This window comes from Coregonus lavaretus (assembly GCF_964263955.1).
Source record: "Coregonus lavaretus genome assembly, chromosome: 5".
NCBI classification, from domain to species: Eukaryota; Metazoa; Chordata; class Actinopteri; order Salmoniformes; family Salmonidae; genus Coregonus; species Coregonus lavaretus.
Window position 1 is genome coordinate 40,103,805 of NC_139992.1, and position 12,683 is coordinate 40,116,487.

At 45.8% G+C, this 12,683-nt stretch overlaps 1 protein-coding gene across 1 annotated transcript in view; it reads right to left on the minus strand.

Annotated features, from left to right (window-relative positions):
* The window catches only part of LOC311129255 (filamin-C-like), a gene marked incomplete at its 3' end in the record, with an annotated part of 76,883 nt that overhangs the window by 522 nt on the left and 63,678 nt on the right, over window positions 1-12,683 (minus strand). The window contains exons 23-41 of the mRNA XM_084161549.1: window positions 11,123-11,285; window positions 10,656-10,816; window positions 9,389-9,556; window positions 9,101-9,224; window positions 8,671-8,827; window positions 7,280-7,469; window positions 6,373-6,396; window positions 5,974-6,221; window positions 5,486-5,578; window positions 4,926-5,025; window positions 4,680-4,820; window positions 4,432-4,560; window positions 4,052-4,225; window positions 3,651-3,812; window positions 3,246-3,449; window positions 1,853-2,005; window positions 1,575-1,697; window positions 1,030-1,305; window positions 31-300 (exon numbers count right to left, since the gene is read on the minus strand). Of these exons, the coding sequence (XP_084017675.1) occupies window positions 31-300; window positions 1,030-1,305; window positions 1,575-1,697; window positions 1,853-2,005; window positions 3,246-3,449; window positions 3,651-3,812; window positions 4,052-4,225; window positions 4,432-4,560; window positions 4,680-4,820; window positions 4,926-5,025; window positions 5,486-5,578; window positions 5,974-6,221; window positions 6,373-6,396; window positions 7,280-7,469; window positions 8,671-8,827; window positions 9,101-9,224; window positions 9,389-9,556; window positions 10,656-10,816; window positions 11,123-11,285 (3,060 nt within the window). The remainder of the gene's footprint in view (window positions 1-30; window positions 301-1,029; window positions 1,306-1,574; window positions 1,698-1,852; window positions 2,006-3,245; window positions 3,450-3,650; window positions 3,813-4,051; window positions 4,226-4,431; window positions 4,561-4,679; window positions 4,821-4,925; window positions 5,026-5,485; window positions 5,579-5,973; window positions 6,222-6,372; window positions 6,397-7,279; window positions 7,470-8,670; window positions 8,828-9,100; window positions 9,225-9,388; window positions 9,557-10,655; window positions 10,817-11,122; window positions 11,286-12,683) is intronic.

Sequence of the window (12,683 nt, forward strand, 5' to 3'; positions counted from 1 at the left end):
AACCTCTACTGCCCCCCTCAGCCAATCTACCTGCCACTCCAGCCACTCCTCTATCCAGCCCTGTGCCCCCGGCCCGGACCTTGTGTGCCCCTCCCTCTCCCAGGGGCCCCACGGTGAACTGGAAGGGGCTCCCGGGGACGTGCTGGCCACTGTACTTGACGTTGACCGTGTGGGGGCCCATCTCCTGGGGGATGAAGCGGACGCTGTAGGTGCTGTCCTCGCCATCGATGATCTCTGCATCCTCCATCTTACCTCCCGGACTGGTCACCTGAGCCGTCATCTCCTTGGTCCCCTGGTCACCTGGAGGGGAGGAGGGAGAGATAAAAGAAAGAGGGAAAGAGAGAGAAGGTAGGGGAGAGAGAAAGATATGGGAGAGGGATGGAGAAAGAGAGAGAGGAGGAGGAGAGAGGGACAGAAATAGAAGGGGGGGGGCAGAGAGAGAGAAATGCATCAGACAAAACACTTCAAAATGCTGTTCACTCTTCAAACGCTCAGGTTGTCAATAGGGGCAGTGGAGAATCAGAGAGAATCAGAGAGAATGTGTATGAGGTTAGTCAGACTGAGATGTGGATACAGCTGTGTGTGGATCAGTCTCTGTGTGATGTCAGAGTAAGATGGCTGGGTCACAGAGTTGACAACCATGAACTGCTCAGATTTTCCTTTAAAACGCCCTCCTATCATTTCCAATCTGGGACAACGGGAGGAACATGGAGCGACTAAATCCAACACACACGAAGGCACACACATTCATACATTAATTAATAGCCCGACACGTGCATGTTAACTCCAGATGTATAAAATGGATATGGACTAATTGCATACATCATTGCATCATGCAACAACAAAAATATATATATTTTTAATCAAGCAGTAATTTGACATACATTTGTATTCTAGATGTATTTACTATTCTGGATTAAAACAAAAAGACATAGCCAAACTGGACACTTAACACAAAACACACACACACACACACACACACACACACATTCTGAATCAATTAATTGGCATTAGACAGGCCTCACACACCCTCTTGTGTCACACACACACCCTCTTGAGGCTGTCTGGTAGTGGCTGGTATCCCACTGAAGCCTGTGAGACTCTGACTCCCCAGGAATTCTCCAAACACGTCCCTGAAGGGGTCTCCCCCGACCTGGGTACTCTCCTCTACACGCACCTCCCGCTTGGTCTCCCCAGCCCGTGTCTTACTAATCTCTGTGCGCTCCGTGCGCGTGTACGTGTGACTGCTGCGCGTGAACGTACGCGTATGCCGCTCCTGGGCCGACACCATCTGAAACCAATTACCTACAGAGGGAGGAAGGGTGGAAGGAGGAGGAGGGAGGGAAGGAGAAAGGAAGAGCAAGAGATGAAAATAGAACTTGGAAGGCCAAGCAAAGGGTCATAACAGTGTGTAATAAAGGTATGTGAAAGCATGTGACTGTGCAAGGAGAGGAAGACAAGAGAAAAGGAGGGACGATAGATAGAAAGGAGGAGAGCCAGCGGGCGTTTTGGAATCCCACTGCTGGACCACACACAGACCATAACATGACGGTAGCGGTCGTGGCGGTTCTCACCTGGTATTTTGAGGTTGAGGTCACAGGTGCTGCCCACAGTAGCAATGGATGGAGCATGCCTCTTCCTGGTGATGCTCTCCTTCATCCTGCCCTCACCACACACCTTCACGGTGAAAGGACTTCCTGTGGGATAGACCAATCACAGCCAGTCAGGAACTCAAATCAGACAAAAATTAAAAACCACCCATACAAAGATATATCTGTTTAGATAATTGCTGAATTGTATACAGGCATGTTGTAAGACACCCCCGAGGCCGCCTGAGGCCCCCTGAACTCACCTGGGACGTGCTGGTCTGCGAACTTGATGTTGATGATGTAATTTCCTGGTTCAGCGGGGCAGTAGGTCACCTTACAGGTACCATCCTCCACATCCTCACAGTTAATATCCACCTTACTGGGACCCTCGATAGACAGACCCAGACCACCATAACCTGACAGAGAGAAGAGGGACGGAGAGAGGGAAAGAGAGAGATATGAGAAGAGTAGAGAGATGAAAGAGGAGAGAGAAGGGGAGAAAGATGGTACAGTAGAAGAGGAGTGTTGGTTACACCAGAAAATGTTCCCCAAAATCATATCCACACTGTAACGGAACATTTTAATTTATACAGTCATTTTGGGTATTATCAAAAGTAAAATACTATGAAACATTTTACTGAATGGTACACTGTAAAAATGATAACTTGTTTTTACGGTAATTTACTGGCAGCCTGTTACCTGTAAATTATTGTTAACATTTAATAAAAAGGTACAGTATGTTGTTGTAAACTCCAAATAAACTTTGCTTTAACAGTACATACAGTAAAGAAAGGAGTTACCGCAAAAACAAGTTACGGTTTTTACAGTGTACTGTAATTATCTCCCACAGAATACAGTACCCTCCTGGATTTTTAGAGCACCAAACAGCTTTTGACTACTAGTGGATGCATGGTATTGTTGATTCTGGCTCAATAACATATTTGAGGCGTGCCTTGTAAGAGGCTATATTTGTTGCACCCATTAGTGAAAATGCTGTACTAATTAAACTTGGATGTAGGATTAGTGCCCCATCAATTTAAAATGTATAGGGCACAGATTGGAGTGGCAGCTATTCTTGAACCTTAAATGGTTGAGCATTTTGCCATGTCCTGTTGGTCTGTTTTGCTCAGTAGTCGCTGCTAGTTTGGAAGTTTTTGTTATGGCCTCTAGAAGTGCAAGTGATATAAACACCAACTATTCATTAATATACTGTAATGTGTAAACACCTTACCTAGCGGCCAACCTGCTCGCACCAATCCCATGTAATTACAGTAAAATACTGTCAAATACAAACCCTAATCCCTCAATGAATTTCATCCATCCATCCATTCATTCATTACGATTACGGTAGCATTTACTTTTTTACGGTATAATACAGTCAATTTTACGGTATTGTACTGTGTGTCATTACACAGTACTTGCATTGATCCAGTATTTAGATAACAGTAGGTGTACTGCAACATGAAATACAGTAACTTACTTGCCAATGAGCTGCCTGTAAGTTACTGTCAAATTCACGGCAACCCCTTTACAGTGCATACATAGAAAAAACTATGAACTTAAAACTTCTGAACGTATAAAGTTGAATATTATCTTAACCCTCTATTATGTTCAATAGTGAACTTGTCACAATGAATACCAATGAAAACACCCTACCTGCGTTCCTGGTGTCCACTATGAACTCAGCCACCTCAAAGGTGTGTCCCTCCACCAGTCCCTGGCCAAACACCTTGACCTTGCTGGCGTCCCCGATCTCTGACTGGCCCACCATGATCTTGAAGGGGCTGTTGGTCACGTGCGTCCCGTTCTTCTTCACACTCACAACATGCTCCCCTACCTCCTTAGGAGTGAATGAGATACCTAGAGGGGAGGATGGATAGAGGAGAACGCAATCAGGTACATGGAATGACTATATCTGTGACTCTTTATGGTTTAATCATACACAAGTTTACCCTTGCTGCTATCTTACCAGGTCTCTTTCAAGATAAAAAAGAGGTGTTACTGAATAAATAATAGATTCTCTACCAATGCTTTGGGAGCCAGGCCTGGCGAGTGGCTCACCGATGTGTCGATTGGGCAGTCTCTTGAGCAGGCAGGGTTCCTCGTTGCCCGACGGTGCTCTGATGCTCGCTGTCAGACTGCTCAGGTCTGTCTCTGAGATCTTCAATGACACGTCTGTTGCCGTGCCGACGTTGAGCTGGGATGTCCTCATATTGTCATCTCCTACAGGGGAGAGAAGGACAGAAGAGAACAAAGAGAAAACAAAATCATGCATTTAATAAATACAACCTTTGGCTTGCTCTAGCCTTGTTTCATCTCTCTCTCTCTCTCTCTCTCTCTCTCTCTCTCTCTCTCTCTCTCTCTCTCTCTCTCTCTCTCTCTCTCTCTCTCTCTCTCTATCTCTCTCTCTCTCTCTCTCTCTCTCTCTCTCTCGCTCTCTCTCTCACACACACAGTCAGTACCTGTGATCTTGGCAGTGTAGGGGCTGCCGGCGATGTGTTTGTCGTCAAACTTGACGATGATGTTGTAGTCTCCTGGTACAGTGGGAAGGTAGGACACAGTACAGGTTCCATCCTTATTATCCTTACAGTTGATCTCTGCCTTAGAGGGACCCTCCACCGCCAGGGACAGACCACCTAGACATGAGAGGAGAGAGAGGAAGAGAGGTAGTAGGAATACCAGAAGAGAGGAGAGATAGAGGAATGTAGGGGGAGACAGAAGGGGTGAGAGAGGGATGGAGGAAAATCAGGCAGGGGAAAGGGATTGAAGACTTTGAGAATGGACCATAGCACAGTAGTGTTTGGCACAAATCAGTATGGTATGATTTGGTTCAGTTCCTTACCTTCCCCTGCATCCTTGGTGACGATGGTGAAGGTAGCAGGTTTGTTGACCATGCCGTGACTCAGACCTGGACCATAGGCTGTCACATGACCACTGTTGATGGCATCTACATAGAACTGGAGGGGACTTCCTGTGATGGAACAGCATTAAATTACCAATTATAGATCTACTTCCTGTATGGAATTATACTCTGTGTGTGCATGTGTGTGTGTGTGTGTGTGTATGTGTGTTTCTCGATGCATTGTGTACCCGGGATGTGGTTTCCGTCGTATTTGATGTCCATCTCGTGCAGGCCTTTCTCTGTAGGGGCGTACTTCACTGTGACTGTCCCATCCTTGTTGTCTGTGATGTTAGGACGGGCTGTTTTACCTGAGGGCATACGTACCTCACCTGGAAACACACGCACACACACATACACAGGTAAGTTATTATCATACACATCACAGTAAACACCACACACACACACAGACTTGTCAGACATCAGTTAAATCTCACCTGTGATCTCTCCCTTCTGAACGGTGAACGGAATGACCAGGTTGAAGGGGCGGAGCATAGGCTCCATGATATCGCCGGGGGTGACGGGCTCCTCTGTGGCCTATGAAAGGGAAATGGTTAAATTAACATTAGCATTCTGGTCTACGTCTCTGCTCAGGGACAGTATGAGGGGATGGAGGTGAAAGCACAGCCCAGGCATAGGCCTTGACTCTGGGCAGACAGGACAGGCGAGAGTCCAGGCTTTGAAGGCCTGAGAGATATGAAGATAAGCTGAAAGAAAAACAGTGAAAGCAATGCGAAAGCTTCTGCACACAAAACAGACACTTACAAACTCAATGGCCGTCGCCATAGGGGAGACAAGCAAAACTAAAATGAAGTGAACATACAATGATTCTTTGCGAGCAGCATCTGAGGACAAGCAAAACAGAGGTTTTTGAGATGTGCATGGAAAGTAAAGTAGGAATCACGGTGTTGGGATATGAAGGAGGTGGGTAAGCTGAAGGTGAGGGTGGAGGTGAGGTGGAGGTAAGTGCGGGAGGGGGGGGGGTGTAGGTTTGTACCCAGTGAGGGGGGTAGCCCTGGTAGGCCTGGTAGGGCTGTTGTAACTGGAGCTTGTCACACGGTTCCTCTATTATAGGGACGGTATCACTGGCCTGGTGGGGAGGGTAAGTCACACGTTTAGGAAAACTTCATAGAAATAGACTAATTACTAATCATATTTCTATGGGTAACTTCCAAATCACCATGCACACACAGTTATAATAATCATCCAAGGATTATCGTAGGCTCATGTAAGTGCCACACCATGCAAAACTCCTATGTTATCATATAACTATGTAATAAATTTACTGTTATATGATATGAGTCAAACCTACTGTATCTGAACCAGCCTAGAGATCCCACATCGTGTTATATCATAATGTTACAGAACAGATCCAATGAATGAAACACATTTATGGTAACACTATGACAAAGAAAACTACACTTTCCCAACAAATTCAGGTAAGGACTACAGTACCCATGATTCATCATATCAGGAAGTACTCACCACCACGTGGAAGGGGCTGTTTGGAATGTGTTCTCCTCCAAAGCGGATGGTGATGACGTATTTCCCAGGTTCCGGAGCCGTGTAGTAGATGTCAAACGTTCCGTCGGAATTCTCCACCACGTCCACGTCTAGCTCCGCCCCATCTGGCGTCGACACCTTACAGGTCACCTTTCCCTTCCCAGCAGCTTTTGCGTCCACGGTGATGACGGTCTCCTCGCCGATCTGGATGGTGGGGCCGAGGCCTGAACCTGTCGAGAATGATGGATATGTAAGGAGACCATACAAAACTACTGAAACTATCCTGTCATCACTAACATCAAGTCAATATAATCATATGCTGTACATATACTGGTATGCATTCTAGTTTTCAGAAGAATTATCATGTTTAGAAATGCTCACCCAATCCATGTCCTCCAATGGAAACTGTAGATTGAAAATAAAACCATCATTAATGGTCCTCATGGGTTAAATCCACCCAAGCTACTTTACATTTTTACATTTTTAGTCATTTAGCAGACGCTCTTATCCAGAGCAACTCACAGTTAGTGAGTGCATACATTTTCATACTTCATCAGAGCAATGATTATCCAGGCCTTCCTTTCTTCATAGATACATACAGTATAGATATAGATATAAATATTAGGGGTGTAACGATTCGTTTTAACAATGATTCGATTTGTATCACGATTCGTGGTTGTCGATACGATTCAAGGACGATATTGGTTCATTTAGAACGATACGATCCGAAACGATTCAGTGACTTGAAATCGATTCAGTAACCTTTTAGCCAAAAATTCAACCAGTGTGACTGAAATCAATACCTTTATACTGGACAGTGCAGGTGAAGTTTCCTAGATTCCTGTTTCTTGTAAGGACCGCAATGGTGGCTTGATAATTTCTCGCTCGTCGGCTTCTCCTCTGTCGTCCGCCATGCTATGTTTTGTTGTCTTTGCGCCTTTGCGCTGCTGCTGGCGCGGGGCGATGACGTCACGGATAGGCAGACTGAATCGAGTAATGTTTAAAGCCTTTATCATTAAAAGTGCTAAGAAAAAACATCCATATAAAGTCTGACGTGCTTAAATCCAATGGGTTATTTCCTAGTATCGATACAATCGATTTATTACATTTTAAAACAATGTTAGATTGATATATGTTGTCCAAAAGGCCAACTCGCCGAGCACAGATCGATGTAGTTGGATCATAGGAATATAAATCGATACATCGATGTAGTAGATGGATCGTTACACCCCTAATAAATATACATATAGATAGGATATATGACATATATGAGAGTCCTCTCACTGACCTGTGACCAGACACTTGCTGGCGTCTCCAGTGGGCAGGGCATGGATACGATAGGGAGAGTAGGGAATCTCATCTCCTCCATACTTGATAGTGATGGTGTAGCGCCCTGCCATGTCTGGTACATAGGACACTGTGTACGTCCCATCTCTGTTGTCACGGATATTGGCCTTTTTCGGCTTGCCTTCTGGGTCCTACAGGTATAAGGAACATGGATTGAGTGTGTGTGTGTGTGTGTACGCTCATGTAAACTGTACATTGTCTATGTATGTCATCTCTGCAATATCACACTACACATGGCTGTGCACAATACAACAATGGGAATGATTATCTTTGAGAATGGATGGTGCTGTGTTTAGGAATGCACCATTTTCTACAGTTAGTGGGATAAAGAAAACCACATTAGCCAATTAGCCAAACCCAATGGAGGTCAGTCCACACAGACTGGGGAGGAGGGACATTGAGGGGATGGAGAATGTCTGTCTTTCATGGACTGTGTACTACTGCTTAGGAGAAACGTTCACTTCCACACATCCAACAGATCCCTGTTCCTCCCAGTTCCTCCTCCAGGTTTTTGATGTGTACTGTCCCAACTCGTCACAGCACCAAACTTGTTTCAGTGAAGTTTCAGCCAGGGAGCAAGTTAATCCTTTGTTTTTGCGTTGTTTTAACTTTGGTCTACAATCCCTTTTTATCTGGTATACAATCCCTTGGTCTCCTACATAGACTGGCTTCTCTCATCTCTCACAGTAAGAAGAGAGGAGAGTGAAAAGAGACATAGAGAAGACAAAATACTCCTCCCAGGGTCCTCAGCAAGTACAAAAAAGACAAGTGACAACAGAAGGAGGGGACTAGGGAAGAAGGGGACGAAAGGAAACAAGAGGGCGAGGGGAGAGGCAGACAGCGTGAGGGGTGAAAGAGAAGAGGCCAGAAAAAGGAAGAGCAGGCCTTACGGAGCCTTTCTTATGAATACAGAAGGGTATGGTCCCCTTGACTATATGCTTCTCCCACACCCTCCTGCCCCAGTCCTCCACCAGCACTGAGGCCTCACGCCTGCATCCATCCGGACCCTGCAGACACATCACAGCCACAACCCAACCACATCCCAGATCAGGGAGGGGCAGAGAGAAAGGAATGGGTAAAATGGGTGGAGGGGCTGACTTGACATGGGGGTTGGTGTTTTTGTTTTTAAATTAAACACGCAATAAGAAAATAAGGTAGAAATGTCCAAATTGGTAATAAGCATGAATCATAACAGCAATATTGAAGAGATGTTTATCATCTTAAGAAAAAGGAATGGAAGTTCTCTTTTAAATAGGGAGGTGAATGTCTGAGCTCACAGTCTATGACAGTTTCCTGTCTAGAGAGGAAGTGACAGAGGCGTAGGTGACTCACCAGTATCTGCACGGTGAGCAGGCCTTCGCCAGCGTCGCGGGCATCGATGGTGAACTCCACGGGCAGGCTGGCGGGCACACCCTGGGCATTCAAACCTGGCCCACTGGCACGCACCTTACTGGCATCATGAGCAGGCAATGTCTTGATCTTATACGGACTGCAGATAGAGGGGGAAAAAACATATTTTGAAAGAAAGGAGTGTCACGACTGAACGGTTGTTTATGAAAGATCAAGCAAGACATTAGATTTAAATCTCTCAAGGATTTAAATGTTTCAGTTCAACTGAATTTCCACTTCAAGACAGAAAAGGAGGATCAAGAGAGAATGAGAGAGGGATGAAAACATTATGTAGTCAGTACAAAGATTTGAAGAAAACATCAAAGATGTTTCTCTGTGATCACAGTTTGGTTCCTCTTCCTGCTGTTCTGACCTGCGAGGGACCTCCTGGTCAGCGTACTTCACACACACAGTGTACGGGCCGTCCTTGGCTGGGGTGTAGGTCGCTGTGTGTGTTCCGTCCCTGTTATCTGTGATGTTCACTGGCTCAGCCACTCCTGAGGCGGGAAGCAATGAAATATTGATCACAGTCTGAAAAGTTTAAAGCCTTAAAACGTTAAAACTTTACAGCCAATGAAAGACATTTGGTTTGTGTGTGGTGGGAGGGGGGTGTCTGTATGTGTGTGTGTGGGTGTGTCTCTCTCTTTCTCTCTCCTCTTACCAGTAGGTCCATACAGCACCACTCCCAGAGGGGCGAGGCCAGCCTTGCTAGTGTCCACAGTGAAGGTCTGAGGAACATGGGCTCTGACTCCACTACCCAGCCCTGGGCCTGAACACCTCACCTTACTGGGGTCCACCAGCTCTCTCACTGGCACACGGAAGGGACTACCTGCAACACACACAGGCAGGAGTCAGATGGAATTACATTCGTATAGGTATACAGCTCAAGTGTACATTGATAAGTAAAACAAAATTATGTACCTCTTTGAAAGCCCAGACCAAGCAAAACATTCTCATCACATACTTTTAGCATGTGCTATACATGGCCCAGAGCCCTGTATTGACAAGATATTCGAGTGACAGCTCTAACAATGAAAATACTGAAAATGTCCTCAAAGATGGAAGGCAGGCAGGAGAAGATGAGATCAGATGGGACCATTCTAGCCAATGAGAGGGCAGATATGCGTGTGAACAGCAGGCCATAGAAATTTGAATACAATCATGGTACCAATTATTGCTTCTAATACACCAGATGTATGTCCTTGAACACAGAATACGTTAAAAGGGTAATTTAGTTGCTAATGGCAGTCTGCAGTACCCCGGCCGGCCTTCAACTTGAGTTACTAGCCTGCAAAATCAATTCCTGGAGTAGCTCAAACTGCACATGTTATGTCTCCATGAGACGCCATCTTAATGGACTTCATTTGGCTTCAAAGCACTATTGAGCCTTCACATAGGAATGAATGGTGTCACGTGATCAATGGTTTTGTCCATCCATATATACAGTCATTGGGAAGCCATCAATGGCAATGTCCATGCTCTATCTCTATGACAACAGGCACAACTCCGATATAAAGTTGTTGTTTTTTTAAGTTGCCAAAATGCCACTTATATCAGTGCATTCGTAACAACCTAGCCATTACGAAACTTCTATTCGATCAAATAAGCCTCACCTAGCAAATTAGCGATTAAACTCTCTCATTGACATCCATACAAAATATTATTTTCGTGGACAGATTTTGGGCAGAGTAAACATCTTGCTTCACGTCTTCCTCTCTGACCAAGCAAAACATTCTCATTCCATACTTATAGCATGTGGTATATACAAGTCTAGTGTACATCGATACGCATACCTTTTTGAAAGCCTAGACCAAGCAAAACATCTTCTATAACCCTATCAACATTCTTTATCAACCAATCAAGAATAGTTTAAATTCTCTCCAACAGGAAGTGAAGGGGCTCTCAGAGGAAGTGACATCATAAAGTACCTGGGATGGGCAAGCCTCCGAAGGTAATGTTGACGTCGTAGTCTCCCGGGGTGAAGGGGATGTACTCCACACTGCAGCTGCCATCTTTGTTGTCCTTACAGGACATCTTCGCCTCTGATGGACCCTCGATGGCCAGGCCTAGACCCCCTGTACCAGCACCCCTAGAGGGGGAGGGAGGTAGAGAGGGAGAGAGAGAGAGGGATGGTGAAGAGGGAGGAGAGAAGAAGAATGGTTTACCTAAATGCTGAATTTAAACAAACCAGTATCTAATTTTTGCCACACCATTTTCAACCTTTCTCACCCTACTTACACCCCATTTCACCCATCTCATTTTCACCCCAGTTTGTGCCCAGTGTGTACCCCCTGGACAGATTGACAGAAGGATGCAGTGGCGCTCTCTGAAGGAAGCCTTATGTTCCACATGGTAATGATGATGATTAAGTAAGTAAGGAAGTTAGTGTGTGTACCTGGTTTCCACGGTGAAGCGGTTGGGTTTGTTGACCAGGCCCTCCTCCAAACCAGGACCGTAGGCTCTGACACGGCTGGGGTCACAACCCTCCGTTACCGGGACATGGAATGGACTGTTAGGCACTGCCACATCATCATACAGCACCTCAATCAAGTGCATCCCTGAACACACACACAGGGAGAAAACACACACACAGTAAGACAGTACACACACACACACACACACACAAAAGCACATTGGACTACTTTCTTTTGAAAGCAGAATGACCTCCAAAAAACCCAATCTCAACAATAAATCACTGTGGCCATCACTAGAGGAATACTGATTAGATTACTAAGCTGCTACAAAAAAACGTACGCATGTGTGTGTGTGTGTGTGTTTGTGTCTGCGTCTGCATGTGTGTGACTTTCTTTATGAAAAGTCCATGGTAGAGAGGCCAAGGTTGCGTATTTCTGTCCCCCAATCCAGCGGGCTGAGGCATGGACGGGACACACACCCCCTATCATTGGAAAACCATCTGCCCTCCCTCTGTAGACAGGCACCAGCTATTAATACCGTACAACCCCCACACCTCTCTGTCTCTGTCTCTGTCTCTGTCTCTGTCTCTGTCTCTGTCTCTGTCTCTGTCTCTGTCTCTGTCTCTGTCTCTCTCGCTCTCTCTGTCTCTCTCTGTCTCTCTCTCTGTCTCTCTCTGTCTCTCTCTGTCTCTCTCTGTCTCTCTCTGTCTGTCTCTGTCTGTCTCTGTCTCTGTCTCTGTCTCTGTCTCTGTCTCTGTCTCTCTCTCTCTCTCTCTCTCTCTCTCTCTCTCTCGCTTTCTCGCTTTCTCGGAGCAGTTGCAGTTTCAGCTGCTTCCATTCATTTTTATAACATATTTTTTGCCATTCTCCCTTTCCGTCTTTGTCCCTAGCTCCATCCCTCATTCTCTTCCCCTCTCTACCTTATCCTCCCTCTTTCTTTCTGTTCTGTTTGTCTCTCTCATCCTCTCTCTCCCTTTTCCAAGTCATCTCAAAGTGTGTGCTCTCTTTCCCCCTTGTGTCCTCAACAGCCTGGGCCTATATATACATCAACCCCCTCCCACCTCTCTCTAACTCCTCTCGTATCTCCAGCCAGGGCCTGTATTCACAAATTATATCACAGTAGGAGTGCTGATCTACGATCAGATCCCCCAAACTGATCCTATATCAGTGTTCCTACTTATAGCCACTTGGTGAATATGGGCCAAGGGGCCTACACTGGGAGAAATCACACCGCTTCCTGGCAGGCTAGAGTCTGTTAAAGTCATGAAGGGTAGAACAGCTGAGCTCTGATCTTTTCCCCCTGGCTAAGGGGGAGGGAAAACAGTTTATTTTATGAAAGCCACAAGGGTTTTTGCTTTGGAATTACGACGTGCTGCGCTGGAAAAACATTAATAAAACAGGGTGAGCCCCAAGGCTACCCAGACTCCATCACTACAGGCCTCAGAGGGGCTATAAGCCAATCAGATGGGTGTACTGAGTTGGCTCTGGACTCATTCAGGTACAATAAAATCCAAGGCAATCTAATGACTTTCCTATGAGTTT